This window comes from Petaurus breviceps, unplaced genomic scaffold, assembly GCF_028583685.1.
Source record: "Petaurus breviceps papuanus isolate PSGF00001 unplaced genomic scaffold, PetGlider_PUasm1.0 90638, whole genome shotgun sequence".
Taxonomy (NCBI): Eukaryota; Metazoa; Chordata; class Mammalia; order Diprotodontia; family Petauridae; genus Petaurus; species Petaurus breviceps.
The window spans coordinates 9,028,273-9,050,974 of NW_027187295.1; the positions used below are offsets into that span (position 1 = coordinate 9,028,273).

A 22,702-nucleotide genomic window follows, 5' to 3' on the forward strand; every position below is an offset into this window, starting at 1 on the left:
TCAGCAGGGAAGTCAAGTCAGTCAATACTTAAAGAAATTAATTCTGGCTATTTACTTCAAGGTCAACTAGTGAAGCTGAAGTTTAAATATTCTGGTCACATTATAAGATGGAACTCATTGGAAAAGACCTTGATGCTGGGAAAGATTTAAGGCAAAAGGAAAAGGGGATGGCAGAAAACGAGATGGATAGATAGTATCATGGAAACAATAAATATGAAGTTGCAAAGACTTTGAAAGATAGTGAAGGATGGAAGGGTGTGTTATGGTCCGTGAGGCCACAAAGAGTCAGACATGACTGAATGACTGAACAACATATTTATACATTGCTTCTCCAGATTAAATATAAACTCTTTGAAAGAGCTTTTTATGGGGCAGCCAGGTAGCACAGTAAGAGCACCGGCCCTAGTCGGGATGACCTGGGATCAAATCTGGGCTCAGACACTTAGCACCCACCCAGAAACACCTGGCTGTGTAACCTTGAGCAAGTTACTTAACCCCAATGGCTTTAAAAACAAAAAGAGCTAAGAGCTTTTCATCTCGAGACAGAGAAATGACATAACCTCGGTTTAAAGCTTTTTTCTAAGTAAATGTATAGAAATATATTAAATGAAGATAGGCTGAACCAAAAAAACTACCAATTTTAAAAGAAATTTGAAATTAATTTAACATCTTTTCTAGACTGGCTTTTATGTGTATGTGAATATTCAAACTACAGAAGCATAAATCAAGAAAAGTGACTAATTCAAGCAATTGACTAGGTAATTCAAACCAGCAAAATTGTCTCACCTACAGCATATAGATATTACAGATGAAATAATTTAGAATGAAAATGGATAATTTACTCATTTCTACAGTGTGTGTGTAAAAAAAAAATCCTCAGGGGGCGGCTAGGTTGCACAGTGAATAGAGCATCAGCCCTGGAGTCAGGAGGACCTGAGTTTAAACCTGACCTCAGACACTTAACAGTTACTAGCTGTGTGACCTTGGGCAACCCACTTAACCCCAATTGCCCTGCCTTCCCCCCTCCAAAAAAAGCAAAAAAAAAAAAACACCCAACAACCTCAGAGACAATTTTGCTGGCTTGAATTATCTAGTTTTCTTTAAAACTTGCATAAGATTTCCCCTTGTTCTTGCCACTCTACCTATTTTATGTACATTGACCTCCTAAATTTAAGCATAATTTAATACCAAAGTAAAAATTATCTCCCAGTATACCAAACCCACTTCCCCCACATCAACCCCTGTCCAACCTACATAAAAGACAGAGAATGACAAGGATTTTCTGGATGCACAATGGTTTTCCTCCACTTCAATCTTCCTTCATTGTTTGTAGACTAGGAAGAAGACCCAGTTGTGATGAATAGTGGACAGGACATCAGACTTAGAGTCAGGAAAACCTGGGTGTTAAACCCACTTCTAACACTTAGCATCTCTACTACCTGTTTGCATAGTTGTGAGACTGCAAAGAGATAATAAACCTTAAATGATTATATAGCTATCAACTTTTCTCACTATGCTCATCACTCTCCTACCTCCCTAATTTTAGATCATGATGTTCAGTTCTTGAAAGAACCTTAAAGGTCTAGTCCCTCCATTTTAAAGATAATCTCTGAATTTCAGTTACTTGCCCATGCAAGTATCATTGCTGGAATTCAAACCCATGTCTTCTAATATTGTATTCAATTACATCATATTGCTATTTCCTAGTACAAAACCCACTAGGTTCATAATAATTACTACAAAACTACCCTAACTTCCTCAATTTCATGGGACCAAGCAAGGGTCTGCCAGTTATAATTTACTTCCAGAATAATTTGACTAGACAGAAACGTGGCATTGTAAAGCATGCTAGATCGAGAGAACATGGAATTAAATCCTGTAGGAGAACCAGAAGTGTCACAAAAATCTAGACAGAAAAAGAGTAGCAAAGGGAGAAGAGGGTGATACAGTGTCAAAAGCTGCAAGGAAGGTCAAGAGGATAAGGCCTAAGAAAAAGTCATTAGACTTGGCAATTAAGAGATAAGTTTCATTTGAAGAGGTTGTAAGACAGACTACAGAATTACAAAGAGTAAGGAACTGGAGGCACCAACTGTTGACATTCTCTACAACGGAGTTAAGTCACAAAAGAGAAAGAAGATATGAGACTGGAGGTAGCAGGGATGGATGATTCAAGTGAAGGTTTTATTGTTTTGTTTTTTAAGAAGGGGCAGACATGAGCATATTTTTATGCAGTGTGGAAGTAGCCAGTAGAAAGAGAGAAACTGAAGATTAGTAAGAGAGTAGGGATGATAGAGGGGACAATCTACTGGAGAAGTTGGGATGAAATTGGATCACTTGTGCACGTAAAGAGGTTTGCCTCGGTAAGAAAAGACATCGTCATGAAGAAGGTGAAGGATATAGCGGCAGACAGCATCCGAGTGACGCAAGGAGGAGTAGTAGAAGGAAGTTCTTGGTAAATGGCCTCACATTCTTTAGTGAAACACAAGACAAAGTTATTATAAGTCACTCACTAGTGGATAATGCCAAAAGATCATGCCCTCTGAGCTTTATCACACTAGTTCGGACAATCAACCATTTCCTTACCACCTAAGCTCCATCTAAGTTTGTCCGAGTGATCTCTGTGTATCCATATACATGAACATAAAGAGGGTGAAATTAGAACCATCCCACTAAAGTTAAGTCTTATAAAATTGTAGCTTTAAAAGTTCCCTCTGTGAAAAAAATCTGTTGAAACAAAGCTATGGCAAATACCCCATCAAAGTGCTTAAGGAAAAGCATTTTGGAAACATTTTTTATATAGAAATATTTATTACAAAGATTGTTTTTACAACAAAGTAAATCACATGGTCATATTGTAGGAAAAAATGAAAAAGGAAGAAGGAAAAGATTAACATTAAAACACACCAAAAAAGAAGAAAGTGCTCCTAGCAACATATTGCAGTCTCCATAAAAGTGCATCAATGGCTAATGCCAAAGTACCAACTTGGTGCTGGCATGCTAAATAATGACTGGTAAACCTTAGAAAGCAAAATGTGAAAGTTCTTTATTTTTCTTCTAAAGACATTTAGATGGAACATATTTATGAACCCATTCTCACTATGCAACTATTTAAAAATAGTTTCTGGCTACAAAAGGGTATAGATAGAATTACTTTACCAAAAGCCTGCTTAAAAGCAAGTCAGAATATTTATAAAAACAAAAATTTTGCCAGTTTACTCTTCATACTTTACACTGAACTCACCAAGTTTAAGACTCTCATAATCCAAGATTATAGAGTTGATTTAATTCAGTGGCAGGAGTAAAATTCAGATATGTCCCTCTCATGTTCATTTCTAGCTCCTAGTTTATATAATCCAGTTATTGCTATATGAAGACTACTTTCAGTATTTCTTGCATTTTTGTGTAAAGATGGTTATAATGCTATGTTATAACTAACAGCTTATATGCTAGTTTGTTACATGAAGTGCTACATATGTGTAATATATTTTGCTCTATTCTATACCATGTGGTTATATAAAAATAAATGTGCTCTCCCAAGTTCAACCAAAATATTCATGGCAAGAAATTACTAGATGAGTATCAAAACTTTCCACATCTCTCTCAAAACCTTACCATCAACAGGATAATACTGAGACCAGGTTAACAACTCCAATTTTCATGGTTGGAGGAGAAATTATTTTAATAACTATATTCAAGTGATGGGGATAAGATACAAGGAACATGAGGCTAGCCTCACTCAAAAAGAATGAGTAAGTACAACTACCATTTTAGGGAGCAAGCAATGCATCTGAATTCTAGAGCATACAGATGTATAGACAATGGACATCTATCAAAGAGCAACCATATTAAAGCATAAACATCGCTTTTCTGTTCTACTCTCTACCCGTGGGGCAAAAGGGGAAGTTCAGCATTACAATATATTCCCCATGTTTCAGTTAGCAGGGTATATTTCCTAGTCATTTAATCCCTAGATAGGAAGGGGACTCCTTAACTCATATTTACATATTTTTAGTTTCTTTGAAGTTTACCCCTTAAGGCATAACTGTAATAAACTCAAAAGAAACATCTTGACCATTTATGGGTGCCCTAAATTAAGGACTGGTGCTACAATTCAGTAACAGGGATAGCAACAATTACCTAACTGTGTTACACGACAGACACATTACTTTCTGCTTCACTGGAGACTGTTTTTGTATTAGGACAACAAACAAAGAGCTGATTTCCAAGAGTTTTCTGGGCATATCGGAAATACATCAAGTGACCCATTACCACAAAAGAGACTGAAATCAACACAAGTAAACCAAAAGCTTCAGGATTGGGAGCCAAGATGACCATGATGAAATGCACAAGATCTAGAAGATAGTTCATAGAATTCTGTACACCATTTATAATGCCTCGTTCGGACTCTATTACGTTTTCTTGTAGTAACTGTGTCACAGTCAAATCAAAGGCCCAAAGACCTGTAAAGATAGTAACAAAAAAAAAAGATACAAAATGCTTTCATTTTTCCATGTCTGATTCATGATCACATTTTCAATTTCTAATATACTACCCTACTACATTTGTAAAATAAAGATTTAAATATCTGATATTATTGCCTTCAGTTTATTCACATGTAAAGCATGGGAATAAGAATGTTTTCACCACTTATCTCACAGTATTTTTTATAAGCAAAAACTTTCAAAGTTTTTTAATGTTACCTAAATTAAGTACTTCTTAGAGGATCATGGATTTAGAGCTAAAAAGGAGGTAAAAGGTCATTGGAGACCACTTTATTGTTGGTAAGAACTGAAGTCCATAAAGGTTCCCAGAGATGTTCAATGACTGCTCAAGATCACATGGGATGCTGAGTTTGGGTACATATATAGATTATTTTGATCTGATACCAATGATTTTATATGGTGTAGTAGGAAGAACAATGAATTTGTTTTCAGATGATCCAAGATAAAATTCCAGATCTGCTATTTACCATCAGTGTAATCCTGGGCAAATCAAAAAGTCTCTGGGCCTGTTTCTTTATCTATAAAGTGAGGGTGTAGGATTAAATGACCTATGCTCCTTTCCAACTCCAAATCCAATGTTACTATTCCCCACAGAGGCTTACAATGGTATTTGTTAATGACTTAATTCCTTAAATAATAAGAGTTTAAGAAGAACCTCATGCCTTTATTCTGCTACTGATTTATGCAACATGGAAGTAAGTCTCTGAAATCCAATCTGTGACATCATATGTAAGGATTACTAGAAATACTATTTGAAAATAATGAAATAAATGGCACATATATTCATGATAAAGGGTTTAAGTTCCCTTTACAATGTAATTAGTAAACTCACTACCTCTATGCTTAATGCTTTACAATAAATCTGTCTTAGCTGAATACTGATATGTTTGATAAATTAGTGCACTCATTTCATGCCACAAGATGAATGCAATTTCATTTCAAGGATGAAGTCCAGAAGTAACATGTTAGCATTCTATTAATTATTACTTAAATTTGCTCTGTAAGTAATTCTTACAATGTGAACTAATATTTCCTTTTAGAGCTACAAAAAACAAAATAGAACAACTTCCAAAATACTGCCTTATTCTCATGGAACAATACTGTGACAAATATGTAAATTAAAAAAAACCTGTGAGTTACAGCTATGAAAGTTCTGAATTACCAAATAAAAGTATAATGAAGCAATCAACAGTCTACTCCCCTTTCATTAGGCTTTCTTAAGGAATTAATTCCAATGGAACAAGATTAGGAATGCTAGAGGTGGGGAAAGGACTTGTAAATATTAGTTTGATTATAAATCTGAATTAAGGTATCAGAATTAAGAATATTTAGAAATATCCCAGGGGTGGCTAAGTGGCACAGTGAATAGAGCACTGGCCCTGGAGTCAGGAGGACCTGAGTTCAAATCCGGCCTCAGACACTTAACACAAAACTAGCTGTGTGACCCTGGGCAAGTCACTTAACCCCAATTGCCCTCCAAAAAGAAAAAAAAAGAAATATCCTTAAACCTTAAGCATCTAGTTATTCTTAATGATACTTAAGTATACTAAATTCTACTTCAAAAAGCATTCAAAGCAGCAAATATCTTTATTCTTCTATCTCTGAATTATTTGTCTTCCTTAAGTGATTAATAAATTTTTAAAAAAGCTTACCAATTCTAGCAGCAATGACCCCTGCAAACAGCAGACTGACAGAGATTAAAGATACAGGCTTTGGACTCATCTCTGTGTATCCCTTAGTAGGATAAGACTCATTTCGTAAATTGTACATTCCAGTTGTGGAGAGAGTTTCAAGTTCTCCTGTAGTGGCCCCCATTGGTATGCTCAATTCCTTATCTGGAATAAATCTAGTACGGATGTCTTCAAAGGGAGAAACTGATAAGTCCAAAGGACTTCCAGGCATGAAAACAGAGATCACACAGAGGATCAAACAGGCTATCTGGGCTATTCCAGAGATTACACCTGTTCGAACCAGTCCACACTTTTCTCGTAGTTTGGTGAAAGCCACTGTTCCCATAATACCAGTAATAGCTGAGGCTGCCATGAGAATACTTAGCACTGAGCCACTCAGACCCTGAGTGTAGGCATAGCCAGTAGTGATACAGTCAAAGCCCAGTACAGTCATATAGAGGAAAGAAAGAGCCATGCCAGCAAGAAACACTGGTTGGTTGTAGTATGAGATCCATCCCTCACGAAAAGTACGAAAAGGCTCCGCTATCTGGGAAGCACAACCAGGTTCTTTTTCATCTTCATACCCATACTTAGAATCTTTTTCACCCATCAGATGGGATCCCTCCTGGGCTTTCTCAGTATCTGTTAATTAAAAAAAAAAAGCATTGATCCTTAAACATTTAACTTATGAGACTACCACAAGCCATTTAGCAGTTACCTTATAACCATACTTAAAAACCTTATAGTTTTTCCCACTTCCCCAAATGCAATGTGTTCTTTTATTATTTTACTAAAATAATAAATTTTTTAGTGCTTATGTTATTTTATTATTTTATCTGAATAATTTACTTCAATAATAATTTGAGTATTCTGGTCAAAAAGCAACCCACATATTATGAACTTTTAGAGAATTTTCTTAAAAAAAAAAAGTTGCTGGGGGCAGCTAGGTGGCAAAGTGAATAGAGCACTGGCCCTGGAGTCAGGAGGACCTGAGTTCAAATCCAGCCTCAGACACTTAAAACTTACTAGCCATGTGACCTTGGGCAAGTCACTTAACGCCAATTGTCCTACCTCCCCTTCTCAAAAAAAAAAAAACTGCCATACCCACACTTTAGTGACATCCTTTAGACAATGATCCTATTTGTTCCTTCTTTCCTTTTTCTTTTTGCATGTTGTTACCCTCCTTAGAATGCAATTCCCTGAGGGTAGGCACTATCTTTTGTCTTTCTCTGAAACCTCAGTATCTAGCACAGTGCCTCACACATACTGAGTGCCTAAAAATGCTTGTTAGTCTACTAATTTCGTGAAAATGCTCTTTTATCACCTCTTCATTTTCTTCTGTCTGTTCTTTTGACAACTTCCCTATAACTCTTCCTTAACATGTCTCAATAATTGAAGCCTATTCTACTCCCCATACCTCATGTGCTTCCCAATGGGTCATCTCCATTAAGCCTCCTTTCTATAGCAGCCCTAAGTTGATAGCGAGGACCAGGTAAACTAAACCTAAGGTAGCTAGAGGTACCTAAGCCAGACAAGAGCCACACAGATTAAAGAAAGCCTGGGTCTTCCTCATTAATTAGGGCTGGGGTTTTGATAAGGAAAGAAGATTCCTATCAAAAAAAAAATAATGAAGTCACAGGACCTGTGACTTCATTAGCATAGAGAATTCCTGAGCAAGGAAACTCCCTGGACCAAAGCTGGTCTACTCCTTCACTTACAATCTCACAAAGCTTCCTGGGACATTGAGATGTTAAATGACTTGCTTGAGGTCACTAAGCTAGTGTGGATAAGACTGGGACTTGAGTCTAGGATTTCCCGGTTTTGTGGCCCAGACCTCTTCCTACAACAATAAACTGCCTCTCAGTGGGCCTAGAATGCTTGTGAAATTCTGAATATTTTCAAAGTCATTACAAGGTTTTATCATCTTTTTTGAGAATACCTTTCTGTAAATTCAATTGTTTCAGTTCTGTTTCATTGGCTTTCGGAGAAGCTTTCAAAGCCAGAGCTGGAGTTTTCTGGTAAACTTTCCAGAGTAAGAAGTACTCCACACACATGGACACCAGATTCCAACCAGAAATGAACCCACAGCCAATCACTGGAGAGCCAAATGTCATTATCTGACCAACAGCCATGGGTGCCAGAATATTAGTTAACTGGTCAATTCTTCGTATTGTAGCATTCATATCTGTGGAAAAATCATTGAATGATAGACATTTGTAAAAAAAAAAAAAAAAAACAGGAAAAAAATATATCTCAAGACATAGACCTAATCTCAAAAATTTCCTTTTTAAAAAAAAGGGGGGGGTGTATTGCTTTGGCAGAAATATTCATTGTTTTTATCAAATTATAATATAATATAGTAACAATTGTATATTTGGAAACTGTTATATCTCAAACCTGAAAGATTATATTTCATAAAAAAAGGTCCTTCCACAAGAAAGAAAACTCAGGCCTGAAACCTACCTCTCTTGTCATTTCCTACATTGCAGAGAATTAATAAGATCCTGTGTATTGTTGTTCAAAGCACCTTGAGACAAAGGCACTGTAACTACTAGGCATGTGGTTAGAAAAAACAGCCTTTAATAATTTTCTAATCCTTTCTGCTAGTCTAGTTGGTCCCATTAGACTGGTGAATATAAATGTCTATTGATAACAGAAGAACTTTGACATGTTTCCTAGTTTCTCTAGGGAAGCAAGGGTAATAATGATTTTTAAATGAGGCTATTTTTGCAATGAGTTAATCACCTGAAACATAGCAGTCATTTCTTAAATTAATACTGAATTGAGATTCCATCTCTTATACTCTTATGTGTAGATACAACCTGCTGTGGCCAGGAGTGTCAAATTAAAACAAATAACTAGATAATTTGGATCAAAAACTGCTTTCATCTGAAAGATCAAGATAAGCAGGGCTAATTTGAATTCAGTAGATAAGGTCATAGAACTCTGCCTCATTTTGTAACTATAAACAATTTTCAGTTTCATTACTATTATGTGTTGATTGTTTTCTGCACAACTATTAATTCTACCAAATTTGTATTTACTGTCAAATGGAAAAAAAAAGTTTTATCAATTAGCATCCAAATTTCATTTTTGGAGGTTTGTATTATATATTTGTAATAGCTAATCAATGAAACTAAAAAACTATGTTAAAGAGAAAGAGAAGTAAAATGAGAATTGTAAATAGCAAGGATTAATTGAATAAATAGCACATAGTACAAGCTACTATTTGAAAGTGAAATTATTTTTAATGATAGTAGACAAATCAAACTAGGTATTAGATTGATTTCTAGGACAAACAGTATAGACAAGGAAGAAACCCTTTAAAATTATGCTTTGGAAAAGTAGGAAAAAATAAAATATGCCAAGATTTTAGCTAACAAATTAATTTACATGAAAGCAAATATTTTTTTTTAAAGATTTTTTTCTTTGACATACTTACAGATGCTTTTATTGTTTTAAGAGACATGGAAAATGCACATATGTATACATATACAGATCCCTTACAAAAGATACACAAATGATCAGCTATTCTAAGTTGGGCATGCAATAAATAATCATTTAAGCATTTTAAAAATCATTCATTGCCTAAAAGGAACACACCAAAACACACACACACACACACACACACACACACAGAGACAGAGGCAGAGACATAGACAGAGAGAAATCAATATGATGGAGACTTTAAGAGAAAAAAAAAAGCTCAGAATGAGTCATACCTATTAGGTGCCTGCATTCCAGAAGGGATAGGCCTTATCTTAAGAGTTCAATATGTAAAATAGATATGATATACTAAGTATTAATATCTGGTCACAGGAAGAAAGGTTAATGAGAAAATTAGAATATTACTTTAGCTCCAGACGGTACACAGGTAAAAGTCTTCTGAACTGCATTCTCCTGCACTAAATTGTTAATAGGTTTATAGAGGTCCCTAAAGGCATTACCATTCTAGTTATTATATTGCTACTACAAAATACTCCCTTCCTCAAGAAACTGCAATGGCTCCCTACTGCATCAAATCCAAACTCTTCCTTTTAGCCTTTAAGGTCTGCCACTAACTTTGGTCATCTTTCACAGTCTCATCTATTGTTATGAGCTAACATGAATTTACTGTGTGTACTCTGAAGTCGTATTGTTCAGCACATCCCATGCCAACAATTTGTATGATCCAACTTATGTACCCTTGAATTTTCTGTACCTGCCTATTTCCTCCTAGTCAAAACTAAAATCTTCCAGAAAACTTTTCCTGAGTAAAGGAAAGATCCAAGTGGAATGGGTAACTCTAAGCCTCATTAATACAGATGTTTAACAGGCTCACTTTTCTCAACAATGATTCTTTTTTAAGTCTTCTTCTTGGTCTACATTACTCTGAATAGAGGGAACACTCTTAAATGGAGATATTTTTGAAAGGAAAAAGAAAGCACCATATAGTATGCTTTATGCTAAAAGAGAACATGGATTATAGGACACTCAGTTTGTAAATTTATCAATATAACACAAACCAATTTTGTTATTGTTGTCTGGGTTTGGGTTCTGACATTAGGAGTATGATTACAAAAGTACTTTACTTTACAACTATTAATATTAGAGCTTTTTTCTAATCATAAAAAAAAAACTTCTTTGTCAATGTTGACTTCAGCATTTTTCCTTAAATAACCGAGGCAGTTAACAAAGGGTGAGGGGGAAAGGGGGTAGCCCGGAGCAGAAGACAAAGTCTATTACATTTTACCTGCTAATTTGCTTCTGTCATCCCCTGCAACTACAACAATCCAGTCCCTCTGAATTGTGATCCCAGTTGCAGTGCTGGCCAAATTTGCAATATTTGCAATAGTGATGATCAGGATATAACAGGAAGTCTAAAGAGTCACAAAGGGGGAAATCAAGGTTAAAATTCTAATCCTAAAAAATTTCCTTCATAACAATTTTACATGTTATTCTTTGGTGACACTATTAAGTGATTCAAATTTTAGCCTTCATTTTTAAGGAACAATTTTATTTTCAATATACACTAGTAAAATGTGTCAGAGGTCCCCTAAGGTTAGAAAGTACTTTAGAACTTACATATTTTCTTCATTTTAGGTCATTTGTTTTACAGAATTTTGTAATAATATATGTAAGTAAATGCTGAAATATTCATACAATTTATGGCAAAATGGTCAAAAATACGTTTGTGGAGTATGCCCTCCCTAGACATAGTTGAGGCAACAAGGCTACTCAGTAGATAAAGCTCTAGGCCTGGAATTTGGAAGACCTGATTTCAAATTTGGCTTCAGGTACTTACTAGCTGTGTGATCCTGGGCAAGTCATTTAAACTGTCTGCCTCAGTTTTCTCAAATGTAAAATAGGGATCTTAACAGCACCTATCTAACAGTGTTGGGAGCACCAAATCAGATAATTTTTGAAAAACTGCTTAGCCTATTGAGACATAAGTAACAATTCTCTTCCCCAACCTTCCCTCAGACATATGCATATAGAATATCTGTTCTTTTCTCATGGCCCAATTTCATTAAATGACACTAAGTCCTTTGTAACACTCTATTCCTCTTTTCTCCATGGAGTCAACACCATAGAATCACAGTATTAAGGGCTATTGAAAAATCATTTAATTTAGTCACCATAGTAGGTGAGTCTGAGAATTATAGTATTGGTTAATTCCAATACTATTGTAATTCCTCAAACAATAGACAGGTCTCAAGTTAATAACAATGTGCTGAAACCTTATGGATAGAATTAAAAGAAGAAACTATACTTAAATCTTTTATTACTAGTGCCTGTTAATATCTTTTCATTAAAGTATTTAATTGAGAACTTACAAGAACCCATCCATTGTACATGGTCAGAAGATCAACTTTATGTAAGAAAACCATCATTAGGATGACACCACACATGATGACTGAAACATTCTGTACAATCAAAGAAGTCTGGGCCACTATAGCAAGGGAGGAAAAAACAATTGCTTATAATACACAAAAGTATCTAATGAGACAACATCCACTTTCACTTCAGTGTTAGAACTACTTGAAGATACAAGTGCACTAAATAGCATACACACACACACACACACACACAAAATAACTCTGCTGATTCACTGAATTACATCCCCCAATCATACTCCAAATCAAACAATAATAACTTACACATAAAATAAGGTATACCCAACACAAGTGACTATGATCACTCATAATGAGCAATTCCTAAAGTATCTCATGAGAAACTGTTTACTTTTGGTTTGGATTTTGTTTTGGGGTTTTTTGGAACTACTCTGATTGAAGGAGGAATCAAATCCTCACTGGTACTATTACAAAGAAATGACACAGCTCTTAATTTTTGCTTAAGATTCATAGGTAAGATAGAAAAACAGTTTATACTACAGCTAGAATTAGTCATCTACTACACCGTCAACTGAAACCTATGAGACAAAGTAAAACATAGAGAAGTTTGCTGAGAATACAGAAATAGTTTATACTTTTTATCACCACAAAATATATTGTTGCTGCTAAATCATTAGTTACCTTCTCCTCAGACAATTTTAGCATTCCTACAGTGAAGAGCAGAGTAGGTGATGGTGGAAAGAATAAGAAATCTAGAATTAGTTTAGACTTAGAGAATCTTAGAAGTCTGGAGTTAAGAGTCAGAAAACATGGGTTCAAGTCAATCAATAAACATTTCAATCACCAATAAATATTTATTAAGAGCCTACTATATCCTAAGCACTGGGCTAAATGCTGGGGATACAAAAAGAGGAAAAAGACAGCCCTTGCCCTAAAGGAGCTTACAAGCTAAAGGAAGTCCCAAATTTTCCCTTAGGGAAAATTCCCTTTGGCAAACTCCCTTAATCTTTCTGTACCTCAGGATTCTCATCTGAAGAATGGAGGGAACTGCCTGCCCTGCACACCTCATTGGGCTACGGTGAAGGAGTAACATTCTATCATTTCTGAAAGCATTCAGAATGTAATATATTGTTATTTAAGTAAAAAATAATTTTTAAAAACCTTTTTATCCTACTCCTCAATTTTTTTGATTACTACAAAAAGATTAAAGATTACCAGTGTTAAAATTATGAATTAACCAATAAATAAGCATGCCCTCCCTACCTTGTAATATTCAAAATAACTAGGGGAAAAAAAAACAGAACACAGAACTTTCCTTCAGAGAGTTGGTTTGGAGACCAGAGAAGTTAAAGTTAACTTTACATTTCCCTAGGACCTCTAACAATCTTGTCAGGCCTTCTTGGTTACAATTAAGTGGGTAATTCAGGAAATTTTTGCCTGAGTTATCTGCTTTGGCCATCTATACTGCCCTAAGTCAGTAGACAACTGAAACTGTTCAATCCTTTGGTTAATTTCTTGGCTGTGTGGAACTGGCTTCTCCAATTGTGCAGTTAGGAGAAAAGTATGTAAGAAGCAACAATATCTAATGGAAATAACATTCCAACATAATACAGCCCCTTACTCTACATATACAGATATAAAACCTTGCACTGATATGGGACTTGTAGATTCCCTATATAAAAGCCCCATTTCAGTATCCTCTAGCATTAGTCTTAAAAAAAAGGATTTCGCTGCATTTCCAAGAGAAATCAAGCCAGAGTTAAGCCACCTTTTAATGCTTAACATGGTTCTCAGTAAAGTGTCACTTGATGTTAATTATTAACATTTGGACTTTATCAGGAGTTACAGGCATTTTTAAAAGTCCTTTATTCCCTCAGCACAAATGTGACAGGCATTTCTACATGGTCCAGGATCTAGGTCTCCTACCCCTAGTAGAAAATGCAGCATCAAAGTAGGTATTTAATAATTATTTGGTTTGTTGAAGTATTTCATCTACTCAACTGCCCTCTAATTTGATCACAACTACCACTGCAGAAGGAACAGTTGAAGACTTTACAGAAGGAAAGGATAGATCTTTTCCCAACACAATATTTCTCATCACTAATTAGATAATTCACTGACTGTTTCTTTCTTCTCCTCCCATATCCTTTTAAATATAGATCAGAAAAATGTCTGTCCTCTTGAATTGAAGAGGGCTAGTTCAAAGAATACCAACCTTTAAGCCTTGGATTCTTATCTACCCAATCTCCAATGATGGCTCCCAGGATCAGAACAGAGCCTGCCACTACCAGCCCATACACAGCAGTTAAGAGCAGGCTGTTTCCATAGAGTTCAACCAGAAACACAGATACTGCAAAATGCCACATCCGATCTCCCTTGAATAAAAAATAAAATGGAAGGAAATGGAAGAGTTCATTAGTATTTTCATTTTATAGACAATCATACACAGAAAGCTACTTTCTTATTCAAAGAGCCCCTCCAGCTAAGAATCCCAAGTCAGACATTACCTACCTACATATCATTGTCAGAGTAGCTAGAAGTAGACATAAAAAAAGATAGACCCTACTATCAAGGAGCTTACAATCTAATGCAGATGACAACATTCAAACAACTATGTACAAACAAGTTATATGTAAGATAAATACGAAATAAGGAAATAGTTAAAAGAGGGAAGGCAGTAGAATTAAAGGGCAATTGGGAAAGGCTTCCTGTGGAGTGTAGAATTTAAGTGGATGGTGAAGGGAAGTCAGAAAACAGAAATGAGGAAGGAGTGTATATATATATAGTAAATGAGAGGCAATCTCAGTGGGAAGACACTTGAGGGTAGGGGGCAGGAGTGGGTGGGTAGGGAACTAGGAAAGGACTCACCAAAAGAAAAACAAGAAACCCCCCCCCAAAAAAAACCCCAAAACACCCAACTCTTCTGATACACATTTCTTGTCTCCCAAAATCAACAGCTACTTGATAGCACAATCATCAGGAGTTAAAACTGGCAACCCTGACAGGACACAGAAGGCATTATACCCCCAACAGTTGAGTTCACAATGAAATACTTGGGCATGGAAGAAAAAAAACCACACTCCTCAGTCTAAAGAAAGGATAGATTTAATCAGCAACTGTTTTCCTCTCACCCCATCCTTCATTTCCACTGTCCAACTCAGTGGCATCACACTTTTGGATGCACCAAAACTGATAGAGATAGAACTAAAACAACCTTGGATAAAATCAGACATACTCTTGGTCAGATAGTATAACCATACTTCAGAAATATAGTTAAAATGAAAGGAGGGACAGTGCTTTATTGAAATTTAGTACACATCCCCCAGTGTATGCTCCACAGTGATTTGCATATAGTGGGCATTTGATATAAATGAAGTTATTTTTTTTTAAGGATTCAATGAACCCTTAATTGAATCAGTCAGGAAAAGGCCAGTTTCCTCATCTGTAAGATTAAAGGATTGTGTTTGATGATGTTAAGGTTCTTCCCAACTCTAAGATTCTATGATATAATTTATTCCCTGTGGTAATTTTACAAAAGAAAAAAAATATTTTACAGGAAAAGTAGCTAGATGCAGAAAGATAAGATTAACAAGTGCCAATTTTGACATTAAATGGACAGAGTTAGTAAAGGATTTAAGTTTATACACAAACGTATATTTCATGCATGTGAGCTTCTAAGACCCTCAAACTTTTTAGAAATAAAAGCTTTTTGAAGGATAAGTGATTAAAACATTCAAGGGATGAAAATTAAATTTTTTTAAAAGTGCTTATCCCTACAACAGAGTAGGTAAAATGCTCATAGATTTCAAATGTACCTGTAAATGGAAAATAGATTCTGAAAAAGAATTTAGATAAATTCACAGATGATTGATTCAGGAATGGGTTAGTCAAAGGAATAATGTTCTGAGATATCTTTGATATTAAGCTCAGAGGTTAGGAAGACAAACATGGTCTTTCATCACATATACCTATTGTTAAAGATGGAATACTAGATGAGTCACTCGTAGGTCTTACCCACATGTTAGCATGCTCTTAATACACTAATAAAAAATACTTAACTTTCCCAGATCAAAAAGAAAAATTAAAATAAAAACCAAAGTAACAAATGACAGGATTCATCAAAATTAAGATCTGCCTTATTAGAAATCCTTTGTGATAAACTTACATCTATATCATGATGCTTATTTAGTCCCCCTCCCCCCAAAAAAAACAAATATCCAGATCCAGGTCTGAGAAGGGGGAGATCTCAACCTATGACACTTTTCTGTTATGTTAAAAAATCTACTAATTGCATCTTAGCTGTGAAACTTGTAAGGACAGGTTATAGTGATTAGCAAAAGTAATGAAAAATGATTTATCATTTTATTCTATCCTACTGTAATAGATTTATAGTCTAAATTTAACAGAGTTTTGAAGAGAAATAATCATAGTACTGAATTATTTGATAGTAAAAATGTGTAAATTTTTTAGAAACCAGATTTATAAAGCAAAATACACAGGGGAAAAGGTAGTGAGTTTCACTTGAGAAATAAGAAATAGGAAGTTTGTTTTGCTTAAAAATTAACCAAGAATTGACTATGCTAAAAAATTGCCACATGCTACAATTAAAACAGGAGGCTTTCAAAATCATTGAAAGTGCATAATATAAACAAACTACATTTCAGTAATGTTTTTTATAGTTAACATGTACAAACACAAATATATACATATATGCAAAAATTCCATTGATAAAGGGTAGAATTATGTTTGAATAGAGGACAGGGGAAGATTTTCCTGTAGCATCTAGACCAGTAGGTAGTTCTCTCTATAAAAGTGAACACAAGTACAAATATTATGAAGTTGCATCAGCAAATTAAATTCTTCTTGCCTAACCTGAAGATTAAGAAATATAATTTTAATTTTTTTTTGTTTTGTTTCTTATACTTCTTCCAAAAGACTTGGTTTTGGAATCATCTTGAGGAGGTACAGCAGTGGAAACCCTGCTTTATTAAATTTGTTTTCCTTCTTGCTCTTTCCTCCCCTCGCTGCCTTGTCACATTCCCAACCCCTCTTCCATACCACAGCTAAAGCCATGATGGGGAAGGAAGGCACTCTTGTTCCAGTCACCTGAACTTCCAACAGAACTAGAAAGTCAGTCTTACAAGGCATGTCAGATTCTAGTCTATTTAAACAAAAGTCTAAGAATGAAATAGCAGTAATGGCAAAGTAATATCAAAGGTGTCCCTGATGTCATGATGTAAGATTTTTAGGAAGATATTCCAAAAAGAAGCCTCAGTTTCCATATTGTCCCAGTGAGTAATGGTATACCTTTGTATACCAAACAGTGTGGTGCTGATATGAGAAAAAAAAACAACAACCCTGGACTGGAGTCAGAATATAAGGGTTTGAGACCCACTTCTTCTACTGAGCTATCTGTGACTTTGGCAAGGCATATTCACCCCCAGTGTCTTCATCTCTTAAATGGGGGGTAGGGAAGAGATGCTAGACAAAATGATTTAAGTTCTTTTGCAGTTTAAACATCCTATAAAAATGAAAGCAGCAACTCAATGTTAGTAAGGTGGCAGCCAACAAAGTTGTTTTTTTCTAGAAATAGGAACTGATTTTTTTTTACACAGTCCACCCCTTGTGAACTATAACACCTCTTTGACTTTGTTCAGAGGGGCAAGCTTCCCTACAACTGAAATGTCTTTTCTTTTCCTCCTTCCATTATCTCCAATCTCAGTTGTGGAAATCCTCCTCATACTTTATAATCTAGCTCAAATGCCTTTTCCTCAAAACCTTCCCAGATCCTTCCAGTCAGCATTCTTTCTGTTGCCTCAGACCTCATACAGCCCATTTAACATAAGGGCACCATTCTCCATTATATTTATTTATATACATATCACATGTTCCTTCTAGATTGTGAACTTCAGGAGGACAGGAATCATATATGTCTATATGTCTCTTGGCACACAGGAGGAGTTTAACAAAGATTTGTTGAAGTTGAAGGCAGGGGAGCTAGGGTTGTAGTCATGAGCACAAACTTTTTTTTCCCTTTGAGCACAAACTTCTTGAGCACCAATTTCTGATGAACTGGGCAAATGAACTGGGCACTTTAGATATAAAAAGTGGAGATGAACTAAATGTGACTAGATGTCTTTCCTTTTAAAATTCTCTCCCCTGTCCCAAAGAGACTTTTAAGATGATCAATTTGTTCCCTCGTCTTTTTGCCTTGTATTTGTCCATTATCTTTTCATAGATATCAAGTCTCTCTATCAGAATTATTAGTGACTGGAAAACAAAGGCCTCTTCTTTGCATCACTCACAGTAATTAGCATAGAAGAGATGCTCTCAATAATTATTTTTTGATTGGTCCTCACTATCAAACAAAAAGGCATTCAACCCTAACCTCTAGGGTTTATCCAAACACAGGTGAGGACAATCTTTCCACCCTAAGAGTTCTCACAAAGGGTAGGAAGAAATCCTTTATGGAAAATGTTTTTCTAGAATTTAAAATGAGGAAGAAACTACAGAATTTGAGATTCTTGTAATATTCTTTGCTTTAAAATGAGAGGGGGAGGAAAAGCTAAATTTTGGAGTATTTTTAATTTAACTTCCCTTTGCCTGAGCTGCTTTGGGATTATATTAACTGGTCATCACTTTGTGGGAGGAGGCGTGATTTTTCAAGTGACTGAAAAATCCTGCTGGAGTAGAAGTTTGCTCCCTTTTAGACAATCTAACACCTCCCCCACCCCCAAACCCATTAACCAAAGCTCAAAGAAATAAACCTTAAACTTGGTAAATATTTGGAAATGAAGCACCTTCTGACTATATGGGCTAAGTCCTGTGAATAAACCAAGAATGACAAATACTGTGTTTCTCCTGCCATTTATTGATCTCCTGGGCTTATATTTGGTTATGAAAAACAAGCTACAGGTTTAACTTTACAAAGGACAATTTCCCAAGAGAAATAGAGAGGAAGACGGACAGAGAATCTGCTGTATGGACTGTAACCAACTCACACTAACCACACTTTGTTTACAGTTTATTTGCAGAGTCACTCTCATCTGCTCAACCTGATTTAAGAGACGTGTGCCGCCTTTTTAAAACAGCTACCAACTGCTGTTAGATGTTAAAGAGATTAAGAAACTATTAAATTATATTACATAAAAACACAGGGCACAGGTTTTTCCCATTTCACTAATGGGTCAAAGGTGATCATATAAAACTTTAGAATTTTTAACAATCTTAAAATCATTCTTGGCTTCTCTCTCAAAATTTTTATCTCATTTTTAATATAAGACAATACATGAATACAATGCACTCCACTTATTTTTCTAAAGGAGGAAGCATTTATTACTGAAGGGATTCTTAAAATCAATAATTAGGGACGGACCTACCTCCCTTGTGAAGTTGGGTCAGTATAATTATTCTCATTTTGCTGATGACAGAACCAAGGCATGTAATTTTAATGTAGCACACATGGCACATGAATGGTATAATTTCTACAAAGTTTTTGATGTTCAAACATTTCAGTTCATTGGACCACAAAATGGTTTGCTTCACAAATAACTAACAGCGAATAATATATAAGGATCAGTCTTTTTAACCATCTAAATATCCATTCTCATTGATTCTATTACTTGCACATATAACTGCTAATTCTGGCAATCATTGAATGCCTTCTGTAGGTCCCTAGGAGCCATAATGGAAGCAAACTTACACACACACACACACACACACACACACACACACACACACACACACACACACACACAATCATAATCTTTTTCAAATAGTTGGAAAAAAATGTTACATGCAATCTTCACTTCTTTCACCATTACTCTTTATGCCAATCTAGTAAAGAGACACACAACATATTAAATGACTCAAAGATTTGTCATTTTGGCTTTGCATTTTGGACACCTGTATCCTATTTTAATATAATTCTATATAAAATGATATCACAGACATCAATTAGAAAATGTGAAGGTAAGAATGTGAATGGTAAGAAAATGTGATGGTAAGAATGCTAGTAAAAACATAAATGATTATTAAATGATTCAGCTCTTTAATAGCACCACAAGTCAATTGGAAGTCACTTCAATGGTCACATGTCAGAAGGAAAGATAAATTGTATAACTTATGTAGCAAATATTACAATACACTTTTACTTACCCAGGTGGATAGAGCATGACCAAGGTAGAGAAGAAATTTTGCGGTGGTAACATAGTCTTTAAAGGATCCTGCAATGGAGACAAAGGCAGAAATGGGTGCATTCAGTCTTTGTGAAAAGATATTTTTATTAATTGTACTACCAAATCTCTAGTCTTCATCATTTTCTTTCTTTTAAAACTGATTTTGATTAAGTCACTTCATGAAATAAGTCCTATGACTCTCAGGAGGTCCCTGAAATAAAAGAGACATCTTGTTTAACTGACTATAAAGTCATTTAATTTGAGTACATCAAGCACCTAAGGAATTGCATAAAATAAAGACAGATAACCCTTCAGTCGGCTTCCCTTCGCCTCCCATGCAGGGCCACGCCCACTCTACCCACATTCTATACACAAGAATAGGAAATAGATCTATGATTCCAAGGCTATACGGAACTCTTAGGTGAGAAAAGTCCCTGTACAACTCAGTGAGCAACTTCTCTGCAACTTTTGGTCCTAAAGAGTTCCTTAGAGCACTGAGAGCTTAAGTGACTTGCCTAGGGTCACACAACCGGTATGTGTCAGAAGAAAGCTGGAATTGGGATCTTCCCGGCATCCATACCACTGCCCCCATCGGTGCCTCTCTGGCATGGTTATACGGTACACAAATTACGGAATCCATAAATTCCTCTGCTCCCCATTTTTTCACCAAAATACAAGATTGCTACAAAAAATCCTTGCAGCTAATAGTTGCATCTTCACCCAACCTGCTTACCCACATATACCTATTAGCCTAACTGGCATAAGAAACAGAAATGGTCACGTCCCCACTCACCACAGCATCCTCCACGAGTGTTTCGGTCATTATTATGGGTCATGACAACAGGAGATCCTTGTTGATTTTTTCTTCGTCCTCAGCTGTTGCTGCTGCTATTGATTTTTTTGTCTTTAATTGGAGTGCAAATAACTGGAGACAGCACCACCAAAAAGCAAGGAAACACAACAAAAACAATACTCTAAAAACTTTTTAAAAATTAAAAAAAAGGCAACCCTCGGGATATCTCTTTGTTTTTCTTTCCAAACTTAGCTATCACTGTAGCTGAAGTTGGAAAGCGATAGCCTTATGGCTAGGGGAGAAGGACAAGCAGGCTTCGGATGGCTGTTGGGGGGCCTCAACAGAGGCTCCCAGCTGCCGAGGCTGTCACCAAGGCCGGGGCCTCAACCCGACCTTTTATACCGGGCCTGGGGGTGGGGCTCGGGCGGGCACCTGGCCAGCGCCCGCCCCACGTGAGCTCACCCCGCGAGTGCGGGGCGCTGACCGGAGAACCTCGGCGCATCCCTCCATGCTCTGTACATGAGTCGCCTCCGTAGAGGCAGAACCTTCGCTCTTAGCAATAAAAAGCTGCCCCGAGACTCCAGGATTTGCACCTCCGCGCACGGGGCGTGGGAAGCCTGGGAGCATTTTTGTGCGTGGAAATTCCAGTTGTCCGGGTTTTCGCCTGTGCTGAGGAGGAAGGAGCAGAGAAGAACCGGGGGGGCGGGGGGGGGGTGTAAGGGGAGAGGTGGGAGGCGAGCCTGGAAAGTAGGGGGCGGAGATGTGGGAGAGAGGGAGGGAATACGCTCAGCCTTGACTGCCCGAGGGGCTCTGGTGAGAAGTTGCTTGCGCATACTCAGTCCTAGCACTAGAGGGTGGAGGGGAGAGCAGGCAGTACAGCACTTCGTGGAAGTCTCAAGCCTTCAACGTGGGTTTTTCCAGTGAAGGAGAATCTTTTGAGGAGTCTATTTCACGAAAATAACCTCACTGGTCATTCCCTATTCTTCAACTTTCTTAGAGCCTTGATGTGCATATTGCATTTAGCGAATACTGTGATTGTAGGGGGAAAGAACTAGGTTCGAGTCCCAAGCTCTGCCACTGTGTAACCTTGGACAAGGCTCAGTTCCTTAGCTTAGTCACCCAAACAGGAGGCCTGTATTTGTCTCTCTCCTCTTCTTCCTTCTTTCCTTACTCTTCCTCCTCTTCCTCTTCTTCTTCCTCCTCCTCTTTTCCTCCTCCTCTTCTTCCTCTTTGTTTTCTTCACTCTTTCCTGCCATGTTCACAAACATTCTATCTCTGACATCCATTACTTCAAATACCACTCTTCTACATTAAGCTTTTTCTGATCCCCCTGCTAGTATCCTCCCTCTCTTACGACCCTGCATTTAGATATCTTGCATTTATATTGTATTTATTTTGTATGTGTTTATTTACGCAAATGTTGTCTCCCCTGTGAATTGCTTGAGTTTATTTTTTTTTTTGTCTTTGTATCTCCAGAGCCTAACAGTATTGGCTACATAGGGAATGTGGTTTCATTGGTATGGGGAACCCCCATATGAATGAACTCCGTCTTCCAAAGCAAGTCAGGACCTGCTCTGCAACATAAATTGCCTAAAAAGTCTTAGAGTTGTGTAAAAAACTGAGAGATTAAGTGATGTGTCCAGGATCACAAAACCAATACATGTCACAGGCAGGGCTGACAAGATCTCTATGGACTTAGATGTCCAGGTTACTGTCAGGATAGGAG

At 36.5% G+C, this 22,702-nt stretch overlaps 1 protein-coding gene across 1 annotated transcript; it reads right to left on the reverse strand.

Moving 5' to 3' along the window:
• Nucleotides 1-3,018: 3,018 nt before the first annotated feature.
• SLC40A1 (solute carrier family 40 member 1) lies at nucleotides 3,019-21,380 on the reverse strand. The gene is made up of 8 exons (XM_069064536.1): nucleotides 20,977-21,380; nucleotides 20,164-20,231; nucleotides 14,222-14,381; nucleotides 11,989-12,104; nucleotides 10,905-11,031; nucleotides 8,112-8,357; nucleotides 6,155-6,814; nucleotides 3,019-4,460 (listed from the first exon to the last, which is right to left on the reverse strand). The coding sequence occupies exons 1-8, from the start codon at nucleotides 21,017-21,019 to the stop codon at nucleotides 4,147-4,149; spliced, it is 1,734 nt and encodes a 577-aa protein (XP_068920637.1). The 5' UTR covers nucleotides 21,020-21,380; the 3' UTR covers nucleotides 3,019-4,146.
• Between the last annotated feature and the right edge of the window lie 1,322 nt (nucleotides 21,381-22,702).